At 37.4% G+C, this 18,454-nt stretch overlaps 1 protein-coding gene across 1 annotated transcript in view; it reads left to right on the top strand.

Moving 5' to 3' along the window:
• Window positions 1-18,454, top strand: part of ENTPD2 (ectonucleoside triphosphate diphosphohydrolase 2) — a 149,015-nt gene that overhangs the window by 86,199 nt on the left and 44,362 nt on the right. The window contains exon 5 of the mRNA XM_053695662.1: window positions 14,555-14,782. Coding sequence (XP_053551637.1) covers window positions 14,555-14,782 — 228 coding nt within the window. The remainder of the gene's footprint in view (window positions 1-14,554; window positions 14,783-18,454) is intronic.

The following is an 18,454-nucleotide window of genomic DNA, read 5'->3' as shown; positions in this document are numbered from 1 at the left end:
TGTACATATGTGTCTTTCTAACTGGACCAACTCTAACATACACTCAAATAGAATAGTCAGTCCGCTTATTGCAGTGGTAGTTTATGGTACCTTTTACCCAGTCTTATACTTATTTTACCCACATATAACTTTACCAATCTTTTAGCTCGTTTACTACTCAGATGCCCATTTTCACTTCAACAGGTTTTTACATCATGGGGATATCATTTTATATTTATCTGGGAGTCTTAAACCTTTACTGCAAGGCTGGTTTGTCTGCACTTCTCATCACTTGGTTTGAAATATAGCCAGGGTTTCAAACTCATGTACAAAGGGATTACTAAATATGTTTCTATCCATTTTTTTTTTGTGTGTATAAGTAACGTTTAGTCAGGTGCCCCATATGTACTGGGCTTTCGGAGCCACTACTCATTTGGTTGTATTAACCGGTTATAGTAGCCCTAACACAGAATTCAGCGCTACTAGCAGACAAGTCTATTATTATCTTACTCCCTGGGTATTGTATGTTTAACTATAAGTTTAATGACAAACTATATATACTTGCAGTGTGGGCATGATATATGATGTCTTATATTGTCACCCGTGAAGAAATGTCTACTCCTCTAAAGTCAGTTTGGACTATATTTCAGTCAAATACGCTCTTATATGTTATAATACTTATTTATACCTCCTAGCCTATTAGCTAGCTGTATATCTGTCACTATGGATACACGCTTGGGACTACCCTGCAATACCTGGCTGTATCGCACAGGCGGTCTGTCAGCGGCCGAAACAGTTTGCTACAGCTTTAGCAGGGATTAAAACCAAACAACTCACTGTAAAGGTAGTCACTAACACCCTCCCAACAGAAGCTCTATAATTAGATATTATTAACATTGTGACTTCACTTCCTAATACAAACTTAATATTGGTTACACTAGCTTGCCTCTACTTTAAAAATACAGCGAATATGCCCAGGTATTAGACCTTCTGGCCTCGCAAGGACCCCCATATTGACTGGCGACTTATTATATTACTATATCGCTACCACTTTGTTTCTATATACAATGCGGGTATGCTCTAATCCGCTCCCCCCCCCCCCCCCGTACTGTAATGTTGAGCGGCATTTGCCCGCTGTTAAATGTATTTTTCCATAGTTGTGAATATTTCCTTTAAGCACCTAATTAACTATTGCATACTAATATATTTACACTATACTGGGGGTGATTCTATATAAGTATGTTATATATTTTTATATGCTTTTACTATTCACCCAATTTGGTGAAATTTTTTGGTATTAATCCATTACTATGTACCTACATATACTAGGGTATAAAAATGTATTACCTCTCAGTGATAAGAGTATGTTGAAGCATGCAGGTGCAATCCTGAAAAATCATTCTTATAGACAGCATTTCATGTCTCAGAGGTATATAGCTTGAGTTATTCTATACAGGTAGCCCTCAGTTTACGCCGGGGTTAGGTTCCAGAAGGAATGGTTGTAAATCGAAACCGTTGTAAATTGAAACCCAGTTTATATTATATGTCAATTGGGAAGTGAGGGAGTTAGGTTCCAGGCCCCTCTCAAAATTGTCATAAGTAACACCTAATACATTATTTTTAAAGCTTTGAAATGAAGACTTTAAAATGCCAAACAGCATTATAAACCTAATAAAATAATCACACAACACAGAATATATAATTAAACTAAGTTAAATGAACAAAAACATTTGCTAAACAGCATTATAAACCTAATAAAATAATCACACAACACAGACTTTACTTGCATTTTTCTGCAAACAGTTCTTTCTATGCATTCCAATCTGGACTGATTTATAGACAGGAAGATCTTGTTCCTTTGAAATCTGCTCAATAGCTCAGGTCTGGTTAAACTAATTAATTTCAGCTTGCTTGGCTTTGCTGCAACACAAGCGGAAAGCTCCACCTACTGGCTATTTTAATCAATGCACTGCTTCTCAATGCTTTTCAATAGCAGTCACATGACTGAAAAAAAAGTTTGTTATTCTGAAACGGTGTAAATTGAACCGTTGTAAACTGAGGGCCACCTGTATATGAAAAAGAGGTATCGAATTATCATTGTTGCATTTTAAGTTTGACACAGCTAATAGAAGTAATTTGTTTTACTATACTACTTAAGATTTCTATATGTTGTTTGCAGTTTTCTTGTATAGGTAACTATGTTTGGCACTAATGTATGTGATACTTGACATGGACATATGGTACATTTTCTGTTCTGCACTCCTTAAATGTGACAATGCAAACTGTAAGTTGTCTTTTGAATTCCCTCAATAAAAAACTTTGATTAAAAAAAAATATATATATATATATATACTCCCCGTTTTTTATGCCATATTGAACTAATACATATATTTACAATTTCATATAAAAAAATTATCATTTATATTGTTAACACACACAGTGTAATTTTATTTTTACTTTTATTATTTTTTAACCCTTTAAGAAATGTATTAGCTCCCCTTATCTGTTCATACTTCTTTTCTATATTTGACAGTTGTCTTTTTAGGGTCTGAGCATTTCTTTGTTAATGTTGCAACACTATATCTAGGTGCACTCACTCTAATTTGCTTTTTACATAGCAATTTAAGACACATACCTTTTTTTATCCATCAGGTTATGTTAAATGCCTCATGTTAATTTGCAGTATATAATACCCTTCCAAGGCAAATACCTTCACCCATAAGGTTGTTCTATGTTGTATTGATTTACTTTGTACGTAGGAATATGACCACTTTAGGAAAAGATTCAGCCACAGTACATTTGGGGTTCATTTTGAGTGTATAATTAATAAATAAAAATAAATACATATAAAATAAAGGAAAAATCCGGACAAATAGCTCTTAAACAAAAAGTGTCCACTTTATTCTGTGATCCGATATCATTAAAACGGCAATAGCAGCAATTAAAAGAAAAGTAATTTGCTGCAGTTTGTACTATGTACAATGGGTAACTATGGCCTAGATGTTAGGGTTAATAGGAGCACTAGTGTGGGCGTGGTCAGACGCGTTTCAGCTCCTATATTTATATATTTATTATTAGCAATTCTCCATGAATACGGCTAACGCCGAAATGTGTTGGTCACTGACGACTGGCTTAGTGATTTTTATTTGAATATCATGTTCCAGTTTTACTAAGTTGTTTTATTGGATTACAATAAAGATTTGGATATTTTGAAGCTATCTTGCCGGTTTGCTTGGTCTTGGGCAGAATTCCCTGTTTTCTCTGTACTTGTTTACATCTCGCTAATGTTTGTTATGCAGAGGAGTGTTTGCTCTTTGCTTTGTACATTCCTTTCCACATCATAGATCAGGGTAATGAATCTTTTTGATAAAATGTGCCCGAAAAAAATTCTTCTTGAATGTTCACGGTAACGTCAAGAAGCAGATTATCATTTATATTTATTATGATTCGAATAGAACATGCAATTTTAAACAACTTTCCAATTTACTTCAGCTATCAAATTTTGCTTTGTTCTTTTGGTATCTTTTTATTGAAGTGTAAAGTCTTTGGTACTCTATGGCAGAAGTGTTTGCAACCTTATTTGTAGCATATAGAGTACTAAAGACACGTGCACATTCCCGAGCTCTTATGAGCATACCTTGGTTTACTCTTCAATAAAAGATACCATGAGAACAAAGCAAAATTGATAATAAAAGTAATTTGTAAAGTTCATTTTGACTTCACTGTCCCTTTTAAAAGAATAACAACAATGGATGATGGTTTAATTGGTGTCATTGGGTATTTTACATACATGTTAGGCCTCTTTTTTTTCTTAGGGACATTATAAACCCTCTAGAGAAGCTAAAAAAAGCATAAAATCTTCTTTTATCAAATTGTCTTTGTTCTTTTGATATCTTTTGTTGAAAAGCAGTGACATAATCTTAGGAGCCGGCCCATTTATAGAGCACTATATGGCAGCAGTTTTGCAAGAATGTTATCCCTTTGCAAGAGCACAAGAGGGCAACACTATTTCCTGTCATGTAGTGCTCCAGATGCCGACCTAGGTATCTCTTCAACAAAGAATAACAGAAGAACAGAGCACATTTTATGATAGAAGTAAATGTTAACCTTTTTTTTTATTGTATGTTTATATTTATAGCTAGCTCTAACTGACCATAAATAAATTAGATATGAGTTTTATACTTACCAGTTTCGAAAGTAGTTTTGCTCATCCTATATAATAAAAGGCCAGGTATGTTTGTCGGATGCAGTAGACTGCGCAAGAACAAACATACCTGGCCTTGAGCAGCAGAAAAAATGTTTATCGGAAGCTGCCAAGGAGGGGGTGTGACCAGCCGGGCGTGTCATAATGGGGCGTGGCCGACAGGCGTGACGAGTGGGTATGGCCATGCGGGGGAGAGAGCAAAAAAGAGGAGGGGTGAGAGAGTGCAAAAGAGAGGGAGGAGAGAGAGTAAAATAGGGGAGAGAGAGCAAAAGAGAGGGGGAGAAGAGAGAGAGGGGGGGAAGAGAGAAAGAGAGAGAGGGGGGGAGAGAGAGCAAAAAAGAGGGGGGGCAAGCAAAAGAGGGGGGGCAAGCAAAAGAGAGGGGGGGGCGAGCAAAAGAGAGGGGAGGAGAGAGATCAAAAAGAGGGGGGGGGGAGAGAGAGCAAGGGGTGGGACCGCGGTACTTAGAATTGGCCTGTGTACACGGGCTTTAGGACTAGTTGTTAATAAATTGTCAGAAAATAAATACTTCAAAAGAATTTAAACCTATGTAGACCTTTTACAAGGCAGTGCTTAAAGGGATATAAAACCCAAAATTGTTGTTTTGTGATTCAGATAGAGAATACTTCTTTTATCTCATTTGCTTCATTCTCTTGATGTCCTTTGTTGAAAAGCATATCTAAATGGACCCAGTAGCTGCTGATTGGTGGCTGCATATAGATGCCTCGTGGGATTGGCTCACCCATGTGCATTGCTATTTCTTCAACAAAGGATATCTAAAAGAATGAAACAAATTAGATAGTAGAAGTAAATTTGAATGTTGTTTTAAAATTGCATTCTCTTCCTGAATCACGAAAGAACATTTTTCGGTTACATGACCCTTTAATTGCTGATATATATTGTACCTATAAAACATTTAAAGGGATATGAAAGACAAAAAAAAAATATTTTGTGAATCAGACAGACCATACAATTTTTACAAGTTACTTATATTATCAAATTTGCTTTATTCTCATGATAGTCTGTGTTGAAGAAATACCTAGGTAGGCATCTGTAGCTCTACATGGCAGGGATTAGTGCTGCCCTCTTGTGCTCTTGCAAATTGTTAACATTCTTGCAAAACTGCTGCCATATAGTGATCCAGAACTGGGCTGGCTCCTGTGCTTTTCAACAAGATACCAAGAGAATGAATAAAAATGAATAGAAGTAAATTAGAAAGTTGTTTCTAATCACATGCTCTGTCTATGAATAATGAAAGAAAAGTTTTGAGTTTCATGTCCCTTTTAAGCTTGGATTAATTGCTGATATGTATTGTACCTATAAAACATTTAAGCCTAGATTACAAGTGGAGCACAAACCTATTAGCACTAATGAGCATTAACATCTCTTGATCGCAATAAATATTGCTTCTATTTCCTTCTAAATACAGGGAGAGTCTACAGCTGCATTAATTACTTGTGGGAAATACAGAACCTGGCCACCAGGAGGAGGCAGCCACACCCCAGCCAAAGGCTGTTACCTCTCCTCAACCAACCGAATATACAAGCCTGATTGCATTGTCTTCCGACTCACTACACCTCCACACAGGGATGCGTTAACGGCTTAGGCTGGGGGAGTCCCAATGTGGTGGTGCTGAAATGAATTTTGGTATTGACCTATAATAATGTCCCTTTAAATCCATAAACAAAAGAGTGACACATTCTGTCACAAGAGTTGTGCAGCCAATAAAATCTTTTTAGGAACTAGTGACGTGTTTTGTCACATGATTGCCGCAGCAAATAAGAATGAACTTTGGCAAGCCCAGATATCAACCCGGAAGAAGCTCCTAGCTGCTACACAACGGAGCGAAACACTCAGAAGGAAGTGTCGGTGCGCGGCACCACAACATTGGGACTCCCCCAGCCTAAGCCGTGCCGTTAACGTATCCCTGTGTGGAGGTGTAGTGAGTCGGAAGACAATGCAATCAGGCTTGTATATTCGGTTGGTTGAGGAGAGGTAACAGCTGGACTCACTGAGTCTAGCAATCACTGTTTATCTACGGATGGATTCTTTTCGTGTACCTCCCTGACATGCACTAATCACTCATGTGGATACCCCACACAGGGTGTTTTAATAAGAAAAGGAAAGATCATTTATACAGTTGCCAATAACTTGCTAATACTTTTGTTTACATTAGTCACTTTACTAAGAATCCTGTATTTCAGTATAATCACGCTGCTTGCTGACTAAATTAACTTTGTACAACAGACTGCTGCTTTGCACGTTATTTTCATCATTGCTATGGAACTGTATATGGCTGCTTATGGAATAATGCTGCTATTGGCTGATTAACGACATGCTGCATTACTAACTGCTATTATCTGCTTCTATTCAGCTATCACTTTTCATTGCCACAGGACAGCATACAGCATTTAATAGACACCATATTTAATGACAACATTGGTCAGCATTTATGCTGAATGACTTTTTTTCAGGCTCTTGCATTCTAGAACTTTATTAGTGTCTGTACTTATTTATTGCCGGCTTTTATATCATAGGTGGTGTATGTGGGGCCCAGTGTTGTTGTTGTCTTTTGCATGTGTTGCTATACGCGTTTTATTTATGAATTAATGTTGGTTAATTTATTTGTTTATTGTGCACTAATAAATCACATTAGGTATCATAGCGGTAATTTTTCTAAAGAGTGTGCAGCAACCCTGGTCTTGTCTTGGGATTTACCTTATACCGGTAGACCCCGTTCTCTCTTTTGTTTTGTTTTGTATATTTAAGTCTTTGGCTGGGGTGTCTTTGCCTCCTCCTGGTGGCCAGGTTCTGTTTTCCCACAAGTAATAAATGCAGCTGTGGACTCTCCCTGTATCACAGGAAAGGAAATTATCTGGTAAGTCATAATTTTATGTTTTTTGGTCATATATTCGGATTTATAGGTAAAAAAATATTTTTGTATCTTTCGAGCAGTAGTCTAAGGTGCACTATCATCTGCTTATCAGTGCAGGTGCACTAAATCTCTTTCATAATAAACTTCTGTGGGGACGTGCAGTAAAATTAATCTCCGATAGCACTTGAGCACAAAGTTGCATAGGTGCATAAGCAATGGGGTTCTATCGTCAAATTTGATTTGTTCTATTGGTGTTTTTTTGTTGAAAGCTAAACCTAGGTAGTGTCATATGCTAATTTCTAAGCTCTTGAAGGCCGCTTCTTACCTCAGTGCATTTTAACTGTTTGTTTTTTTTACAGCTAGACAGTGCTAGTTAATTTGTGCCATAAATATATAACATTGTGGTCATACGACTTCCCAATACTTCTGTCATCTAATTTTCTTCATTCTCTTGGTATCCGTTGTTGAAAAGCATACCTAGGTAGGCAGTGATACACTACTGGGAGTTAACTGCTGATATCTAGAAAATGCAGAAGATGGACACGGAGGTAAATTAATCCTTACGTTTATTCAGCAGTCACCAAACAAGGATAAAAACGAGGAAAGACCATACCAGTCTTACGCGTTTCGGCTCTGTATCGCCTTACTCATAGACTGATGTCTTTCCTCTTACACATACAAGACCTTTATACACATCAATGCAATCCGATAGGTCAAGGTGATTCACTTAGATTTAAAGAAGTATATACATTTCAGAATCTGGACAGGTTACAGCGGGTCAGAAACTGACAGCCTTCTCTAATGTTAGGGCTAAATCATCATCTCCTAAAAGAATAGGGAGATGTATTTTGACAATATCACAAACCTTAGTATTGAGATGAATACTGTAAGGAATATCCAATAAAGGAACACAAGATACAGATATAATAGATAATAAGCTTGTATCACTGCTAGTAATGTGATTACCCAATTTCTCTAAGGCAACCTGATACAGCAGTGAGTTAATCTAGAATGATTTATTGTTCAGAACCAACCTAATGTGGTACAGAAAGTGAGTTAATGAAAAAAGAGAATAAAACTCATAGGTAGTATATAATTATGAGAAATACCTAGTATACAGGATGAAATGAGAGGTAAAGTAAACCTAGCTATCTTCTGTGAATGATAACTCAGGTAATCTAAATATAGGCAGAGATATTGTTTTGTTTATCAGATTCACAATACAACGTTTTAGGCAGAGTGATTGTCTTGTTTATCAGATTCACAAAACAACGTTTTGGCAGAGCGGTTGTTTTGATTATCAGATTCACAGTACAACGTTTTAGGCAGAGTGATTGTTATTACATCCCTTAGGTATCTTAATTTCGCAGAGAGATATCCCCGTTACCTGACAGTACTCCCGGTATTGAGCTGAGCTGAGAAACACTGATATGCGTTATACCGGAAGTTCCGGTTTCACTCCAGAGCGCCTCTGGGAAATGTAGTTCAGCTCTGCGTAGGGAGAAATAAACAGTGCCGGTAAGGTAAATACTTGCTGATTAAGTGATAGTGAAAGAAATTTCTGCTTGCCAGATCGATCAATAGTCCACCAGGAAGATGTGATGAATGAAGGTGTCCAAAGGGAATCCGGTCCTGTTTGCTAGGTAAGCTGTGTGAATTGACAGCTCTCTAAGAGATGAAAGTTCTCCTTGCAGGATTTGGAAATGAGGCTTGGCACTCAGGTGTTCGTAGAAACAAATTAGAATAACTAAGCAATGATGCTTAGTTGTTCTTGCTATTTAAAGGGGAATTATCCAATTGACAGAAAGAATGTCTTAAAGGCACAGTAACCCTTACAAATACATAGTGGCAAAAACTAATTTTATTTTTTTTATCCTGTACATGTTTGCTGCCACAAAGCAAGGGTTGTATTTCCATATCCTTAACTGTTATACATGCCCTTTCAATTACATGGCTGGAATAGGCCCATTTTGAGATAGACACATTTTTAAGTCATTACTTTTCTTTTAAAAAATTCTGATTTATCTGAGCAATTAGATTTTAATCGTACAAACTGTTCTTTGGCTACCCAAATTGGCAATGTTTTGGATGAGAGCATTTGGCATGCAGAAGGGTTTTAGAGAATATAGGTTTTCTATAAAGGTTAGTAGTTACATCACCAGTTACAGAATCTCCTTTTAGTAAAAGATCAAGGTATGGTATCTCTTATCTATGTTATAGGTAAACTTAAGATTACACTCATTTTGGTTCAGATATTCAATAAATTGCTCTATTTCCTGACCATACAAATAATAAATCGTCAATGTATCGCTTGTATATGACAATCTGCTCACGTAATTGATTTCCATCTCCAAAGACAGCTGTCACCAACCCATAAACAGTTTGGCATAGGACGGGGCAATCTTCGCCCTCATAGCTGTCCCCTGCCTTTTGGATGTAGAAATCATAATTGAACTGAAAATAATTATGATTGAGCAAAAACTCCAATACTTGTAAAGTAAACTTTTTTTTTTTATCAGATGAATCATAAGTAAAATGGTTGAAAAAATATTTTACAGCATGTATACCAAGTGAATGGGGTTTAGTGGTATAAAACCCTACAACATCTACTGTTAACCATATATTTATAGTATTCCATCTGATCTCTTGAATAAAAGAAAGCAAGTGTTTAGTATCTTTTAACAATGATAGAAGTAAGTCTACTAAAGGTTTTAGGAGGGTGTCTAACCAATTTGAGAGATTTTCAAAAAGAGAACCAATACCGGCCATGATAGGTCTACATTTGACTTGTTCAAGTGACTTGTGTACCTTTTTGGAAATAAATGAAATATAGGCATCACTGGATTAGGGGTATATAAATAATCATATGTAGATAATTCAATAACTCTAAGTTCCAGGCCATCATCAAGAAGATCCTTAAGTATATGCTTAAATATTGCTGTAGGATCAGAATTTAATTTAACATAGGCTGTAGTATCAGTTAGTTGCCTCAGAGCTTCAATACCATAGTCAAATCTATTGATAATCACCACATTGCCTCCTTTATCCGCTTGACGTATGATCACGTTTTTCTAGTTAGAAACAATTTAATTGCATCTCTTTCACTCACAGACAAATTTGATGTTCTATTTGAGTTGTGTTCTGAAAGTAATATTAGATCTTCCTCTACTTTATTATGAAACTTATCTAAATATATACCTCTAACCTGTGTAGGGTAAAAATTTGACTGAGACAAAATGCCTGAGTTTTTTGGACTGGAAAATTGAAGAGGATTCAACCTCCAGTTCAAACAGAGAAAAAGTATCTGCTGTCGTGATAAAGTCTGCTCCATATTGGATATTTAATGGAATGCATACATTCTTATTGGACACATCCCAGATTTTTACTTGTTGAGTATCATTAGAAAAAAACTTCCTCAATGTGAGGTTGTGAACAAATCGATTCAAATCCAATACAGTCTCGAACAGATTGGAGGTAGTTGGGACAAATCCCATTCATATTTTAAGGGACATAATACTCATATGCTAAATCACTTGAAACTGATGCAGTAATAACTGTAAAAAGCTGACCGGAAAATATCACTTGAGCATCTCTATGTAAAAAAGGAAGATATTTTACCTTATAAGACATATATTGATGCCTGCCCATATATATGCCTCTTGTCATTAACTCGCCTGATGTGCTTATTTAGTTCCCAGCGGTGCATTGCTGCTCCTTCAACAAAGGATACCAAGAGAATGATGCAGATTTGACAATAAAAGGAAGCTGTTCCTTTAATGCAGAAATTATAGTATTAGGTGCTAACAATTAATATTATGAAGCAAAAAAGTGTTGGCTCACACTTGGTGTGCTGCTTGCTCCCAGTAGTGCATTGTAGCTCCTTCAACAAAGGATATCAAGAGAATGAAGAAATCTGATATTCAAAGTAACAATTAAAAGTTTTTAAAATTGTATTCGCAATCATTTGGGGTTTATGTCCCTTTTTTAAGATCTATTTCTCAGCTTTGTATGTTGAATTCTAAAAATTTTTGCTGCGAAGAAGACGCGTTCTCTCTGCAGACACAAATTCACAGTTTTGAGAACTACAAAAGCAAGAATATGTGATCTATATAGAAAAAATGCCCATAATATCCTCACAGAAACCTCTAGAAGAGGACAACATTGCAAACGGATTAGTAGAATTAATCTTACTTTTAAAAAAAAATAAATGAACATTACTGTCATGAATATTCAGCCACATAAAAATAGAGCAAGTATGATCATACTTTAAACAAAAAGATGAACCAATGGCACTACTATAGGGTTAACGTTAAACCTCAGTAGAAACCCTTTATTATACCACAGAAATTCTGTATTTTAAATTAATATCGGGTGAGGGTGCTAGTGTATTAGAACATTGGATATTTATTAGAAGAACAAGGAGAAGCTTATTCTTTATAAGAATACACAAAATAGCTCTCGAGGTTAGTAGCTTGTAAATCAAAATGTAATAGGACAGCATGTGATAAATGAACTTGTGATACTAAATGAAAACATAGCTTTTATTCAATAACTTGTAAAATTAGGAAATAATTAAAACCACATTAAGGTCACCTTCTGTAGTCGAAATTATGTTATAAACATCAATTATGTCAGGTCTAATGTACAGATGGAGTTATATACGAGTTTGAGTTGGTATCACTAAAAACAAGGTTATAAATCTCTGCAGGCGTCCTGCAGTTTTAAGAGGTTAAACAACATTTGTAAGGTCTGTTACTATCCCTAAAAGGTATATTAACGATATTAAGTCGCAGCTGTTTGGATGAATTAATAATCTAGGATTTATATCGGGATGAAAGGACAATTGTTATAAAGTAGTATTATTTTTATTCATAATAGTGCATAAAGATTAATTTCCAAATTTGTAGTGTACTGTGTTAACGGAACTTATGTTACTTTATAACCTTTTCCATCAAAATTTAGAATGATTGGTATTGTTTATTATTGAGAAATGTAGACGATCGTAGATTAGTTAATATCAATAGTTATATTTAGTATAATCTACAACAGCTTCATACATTATATCAGTACATTCTAAATAGAGTTGTTACAAGTTTTGTTTAATTTAGGTCACAACTGTTTGTGTTCAACAGGCTGTATGGTTGAATAGTGGTATATTTAACCTCACACAGTCTTATAGGTAAAAGTACAGCCTATATCTTAGGAGATATTTGGTTATGAGTATTTGCGGCTTCGTTGGTTTTAATGTTCCGCTAATAGTCTGCGGTTTTTGCTACTAAGATATCCTTAGGTATAATACAGCGTTTATGGTTAGCTGCTTACAAGACTCGGGTTAACAGATCAGTGACAAAAATAGATAATGTTAATAAGACTCTAATTCCAATATTATAATATCATCAAAAGCCTGATAATAATATTAAAGAATTAATTTATCTGCTACATTTAAAAGGTTGCTAAGTGCTCACTAAAACCACAGGAGCTCCTAGGACTCCTCACCAAGACCCTAATCTTCCTGACATGTTTTGCCGTTACCTGACATACTTTATTTAACCCCTTGAGTGCTAACAACGGCTCTAAACCTTCGCAAATTGTCAGGTGCTAACGACGGCTCAGAGCCATCGCTAGCACTCTCCCACCTTGAGGGACATCTGGGGGCTCCCACCCGCTCCTACCCTGGCGATCTGGCCTGCATAGTGACAGGCATCGCCGGGGCTTTGTTTTGTGCGGTGACGTCATGCGCAATAACGTGATGACGTCACCGCACAACTTTATTTAAAAAAATACAATAGATAGTATAGGGAAATGGGCATGCTACTTAGAAGCCTGTAGCCCAGGCATCTAAGCAGCTACAGACCCCCAAGACCCATGGTTGGAAAGGTAATCACCTATCCTTTCCAACGACATAAGTCTTGGAGATCTGAAGAAAAAAAAGTTAAAAAAATATATATTTAAAAAAAATTAAAAACCCTCAAATCCAGCTTAGCACCCAAGTGGGAAAGTGCTTAGCACTCAAAGGGTTAATCTAAGGGATACACAGTTGAATGGCTAAGAAATGACACAACATTCACATGAGACAGACAAATTTATAAACTTGGACGGAGTCTGGCGTTTTAACAGCCACAATGGAAAAAAGATTTAATATCGAATTTGAGCACCTTGGGGGATTTTGTACAAGTCCCTGCAAGTTTTAAAATGTAACCCTATGAGGTTGACTGACCGCTGATTTATCTGTCTTAGATATACAATGAGTGATTGTTATATTGTTGTGTCTTTCTTGCTAGGCATAATACATTAAAAGGATTTGAAAATCCTAACATTTTTCTTCTGTGATTCAGATAGAGCATACAGTTTAAAAAAGTTTGCTTTGTTCCCATGGTATTCTTTGTTAAAGAGATACCTAGGTACTACATGAACAGGAAATTGTGCTGCCATCTAGTGTTTTTGCAAATGGATAACATTCTTGCAAAATTGCTGCCAAACAAAAGATACCAATAAAATGTGATAACGGATGTAAATTAGAAAATTGTTTAAAATTGTATGTTCTATCTGAATCATGAAAGAAAATGTAGGTTTTGTATCCCTTTAATTATATTTATCACGTCTTTCTCTGCAGTGCGACTGCGTAAGGTATTTGTGTCTACACTTTTTAGTGTTCTAGTTTAAAATTGTCAGATTTGGTACCATATTTTAGATTTAGAAATCTTGCAGCCAACTACCCAATCTAGTGTGTGCATATAAAGACTGCAAAATTTGATCATAGAAGTGAATTGGAAATTGTTTTAAAACTGCATGCTCTATCTTATTTTGACTTGAGTGTCCTTTTTAAATTCACTTCTATTTTCAAATTTGCTTTATCTTGGTATGCCTTGTTGAAATGGAATTTCGCACATAACCTGCACTAGTTCGAGCTAGTTGCTGATTGGTGCCTAAATACATTTGTGATTGGCTAACTAGATATGTTTATCAAGCTGCCAGTAGTGCAATGCTGTCCCTTCAGCAAAGGATAACAAGAAAATGAAGCTTATTTGAGCTTTTCCACACACCAGTAAATCGGCTCCAAAGGGTAACATTACATACTGGGGAGTGATTTTCTGTATGGAAAATAGTTTGAGTTCTTATTGACTATGAGAGAAAAGAGAACCAGCAAGTCTCTAGGTGTGTAATAAAAAAACGACTTTATTCAAAAAATGGAGTTAAAATTATACAATGGTTAAAAGTCCAAGCCTGGAATAGCGTCTTACGCGTTTCGACAGGTCTCTGCCTTAATCATAGACTATAGCAAGCTTTTTAGAAATGCATAAAAAATCTTTAGCTTTAAATCTCCTACTCTTCTCCCCCCCATATATTGTGAAGGTGAGTAGCTGTGTATTATTATACATTTTTCAGCAGGGTTTCTGACTGTTTGTACACACAGCTCTCATTTCACAAAAATGCAAAAATGTTATGGTCTTGAACAGACTGCATATAAATGTATTTTAATTATCTCTTTGTACTGCAGTATAGCTGGATAGGACAGTGGTTTCAACCCAAAAAGGGGACTTTGGGTGCCATGGACTTAGGTGGTGCTTCAACCCAAATTACCTTTGAAACTAAGGACGCTATTGAGGACCCACAGAATGAGGTGAACCTACGACTGTATGGCCAATCATACAGAGTGTACACTCACAGCTTCCTGTGTTATGGGAGGGACCAAGTACTCAGGAGAGTCGACTCCAAAATTTTTAAGGTAAGAAAAGTAGACGTGTACTATATTCTTATTCTTTACATGGTTTTTAGAACGCAAAACACCACGTTGGAAACTGAAAGAAAAATACAAGACCGGAAAAAAATATAAAGGGTACATTAATTAGTTCTGGTTGGTCAACATCCTATATAAAGTTAAGATTTCTCCTGTTAAGTGTGGTCAGTCCACGGGTCATCATTACTTCTGGGATATTAACTCCTCCCCAACAGGAAGTGCAAGAGGATCACCCAGCAGAGCTGCTATACAGCTCCTCCCCTCTACGTCACACCCAGTCATTCTCTTGCACCCAACTAATAGATAGGATGTGTGAGAGGACTGTGGTGATTATACTTAGTTTTTATATCTTCAATCAAAAGTTTGTTATTTTAAAACAGCACCGGAGTGTGTTGTTCCCTCTCAGGTAGAATTTGAAGAAGAATCTACCTGAGTTTTTTTTGTATGATTTTAGCCGGCGTAGTTAAGATCATCTTGCTTTTCTCGGCCATCTGAGGAGTGAGGTAAACTTCAGATCAGGGGACAGCTGGCAGGTTCACCTGCAAAGAGGTATGTAGCAGCATATTATTTTCTGAGGAGTGGAATTGACTGAGAAAATACTGCCAATACCGATATAATGTAAATTCAGCCTTAAATGCAGTAGTAGCAACTGGTATCAGGCTGTCATGTATGTATATTTACACTTCAGTATTCTGGGGAATGGCACTTCACTGGGATAATACTGTATGCATAGACTTTTAGCCTAACTTGCAGTGGGAACGACTAGCAACAGGCTTTCTAATGACATTTCATTTATTTGATGTTAAACGTTTTGCTGGCATGTTAAATCGTTTAATTATCTGAGGTACTGGGTGAAAAATTGTTTTGGGCACTGTTTTTTTCCACTTGGCGGTCGTTTTATTTAATTTAAGACAGTTTACTGATCTTCCTCACTGTTGTGTGTGAGGGGGAGGGGCCTATTTTGGCGCTTTTGCTACGCATCAGAAAATTCAGTCACAAGTCTGTTTTCTTCCCTGCATGATCCGGTTCGTCTCTACAGAGCTCAGGGGTCTTCAAAAGTTATTTTGAGGGAGGTAATCACTCACAGCAGACCTGTGAGATTGTGCTTGACTGTGATAAAAAACGTTATATTCTGTACATTTTTTCTGCTATTTAAGGGTTAGTTATCCATTACTAATGGGGGCAATCCTTTGCTAAATTGTGTTTTTACCGGAAAGAATTTGATGTTATAGTTTCTCCGGTTTATTGTTTTCTCAACTGTCATAACTTTGTTTCTGTGCTTCTTAAAGGCACAGTACGTTTTTCATATTTTTTGTAAATTGCTTTGAAAAGTATTTCCAAATTGCTAGTTTAATTGCTAGTGTGTTAAACATGTCTGACTCAGAGGAATATCTCTGTGCTATATGTGCTAAAGCCAAAGTGGAGCCCAATAGAAATTTATGTACTAATTGCATTGATGCTACTTTAAATAAAAGTCAATCTGTACAAATTGAACATCATTCACCAAACAACGAGGGGAGAGTTATGCCGACTAACTCGCCTCACGTGTCAGTACCTGCATCTCCCGCTCGGGAGGTGCGTGATATTGTAGCGCCGAGTACTTCAGGGCGGCCATTACAAATCACATTACAGGACATGACTAATGTTATGACTGAAGTTTTGTCTAAATTACCAGAACTTAGAGGTAAGCGTGATCACTCTGGGGTGAGAACAGAGTGCGCTGATAATATTAGGGCCATGTCAGATACTGCGTCACAGTATGCAGAACATGAGGACGGAGAGCTTCATTCTGCAGGTGACGGTTCTGATCCCAATAGAGTGGATTCAGACATTTCTAATTTTAAGTTTAAGCTCGAAAACCTCCGTGTACTGTTAGGGGAGGTATTAGCAGCTCTGAATGATTGTAACACCGTTGCAATTCCAGAGAAATTATGTAGGCTGGATAGATACTATGCGGTACCGGCGAGTACTGACGTATTTCCTATACCTAAGAGGCTTACAGAGATAATTACTAAGGAGTGGGATAGGCCCGGTGTACCCTTTTCCCCCCCTCCTGTATTTAGAAAAATGTTTCCAATAGACGCCACCACACGGGACTTATGGCAGACCGTCCCTAAGGTGGAGGGAGCGGTTTCTACTCTGGCTAAGCGTACCACTATCCCGGTGGAGGATAGCTGTGCCTTCTCAGATCCAATGGATAAAAAATTAGAGGGTTACCTTAAGAAAATGTTTGTTCAACAAGGTTTTATATTGCAACCCCTTGCATGTATTGCGTCTGTCACGGCCGCGGCCGCTTTTTGGTCCGAGTCCCTGGAAGAGACTCTTGACTCAATAACTATAGATGAGATTTCAAACAAGCTTAAGACACTTAAGCTAGCTAATTCATTTATTTCGGATGCCGTAGTACATTTAACTAAACTTACGGCTAAGAATTCCGGATTCGCCATTCAGGCACGCAGAGCACTGTGGCTAAAATCCTGGTCAGCTGACGTTACTTCTAAATCTAAATTACTTAACATACCTTTCAAAGGGCAGACCTTATTCGGGCCCGGGTTGAAAGAAATTATCGCTGACATTACAGGAGGTAAAGGCCATGCCCTGCCTCAAGACAGAGCCAAACCTAAGGCTAGACAGTCTAATTTTCGTTCCTTTCGTAATTTCAAGGCAGGAGCAGCATCAACTTCCTCTGCACCAAAACAGGAAGGAGCTGTTGCTCGCTACAGACAAGGCTGGAGACCTAACCAGTCCTGGAACAAGGGCAAGCAGGCCAGGAAACCTGCTGCTGCCCCTAAGACAGCATGAATTGAGGGCCCCCGATCCGGGAACGGATCTAGTGGGGGGCAGACTTTCCCTCTTCGCCCAGGCTTGGGCAAGAGATGTCCAGGATCCCTGGGCGTTAGAGATCATATCTCAGGGATATCTTCTGGACTTCAAATCCTCTCCCCCAAAAGGGAGATTTCATCTGTCAAGGTTGTCAACAAACCAAATAAAGAGAGGCGTTTCTACGCTGTGTACAAGATCTTTTACTAATGGGAGTGATCCATCCGGTTCCGCGGTCGGAACACGGACAGGGGTTTTACTCAAATCTGTTTGTGGTTCCCAAAAAAGAGGGAACCTTCAGGCCAATCTTGGATTTAAAGATCCTAAACAAATTCCTAAGAGTTCCATCGTTCAAAATGGAAACTATTCGGACAATCCTACCCATGATCCAAAAGGGTCAGTACATGACCACAGTGGATTTAAAGGATGCTTACCTTCACATACCGATTCACAAGGATCATTACCGGTATCTAAGGTTTGCCTTCCTAGACAGGCATTACCAGTTTGTAGCTCTTCCATTCGGATTGGCTACGGCTCCAAGAATCTTCACAAAGGTTCTGGGTGCTCTTCTGGCGGTACTAAGACCGCGAGGAATTTCGGTAGCTCCGTACCTAGACGACATTCTGATACAAGCTTCAAGCTTTCAAACTGCCAAGTCTCATACAGAGTTAGTACTGGCATTTCTAAGGTCGCATGGATGGAAGGTGAACGAAAAGAAGAGTTCTCTCTTTCCACTCACAAGAGTTCCTTTCTTGGGGACTCTTATAGATTCTGTAGAAATGAAGATCTACCTGACAGAAGACAGGTTAACAAAGCTTCAAAATGCATGCCGTGTCCTTC

The sequence above is a fragment of the Bombina bombina genome, chromosome 12 (genome assembly GCF_027579735.1).
Source record: "Bombina bombina isolate aBomBom1 chromosome 12, aBomBom1.pri, whole genome shotgun sequence".
Classification (NCBI taxonomy): domain Eukaryota; kingdom Metazoa; phylum Chordata; class Amphibia; order Anura; family Bombinatoridae; genus Bombina; species Bombina bombina.
This window is presented reverse-complemented; position numbering and strand designations above follow the sequence as displayed.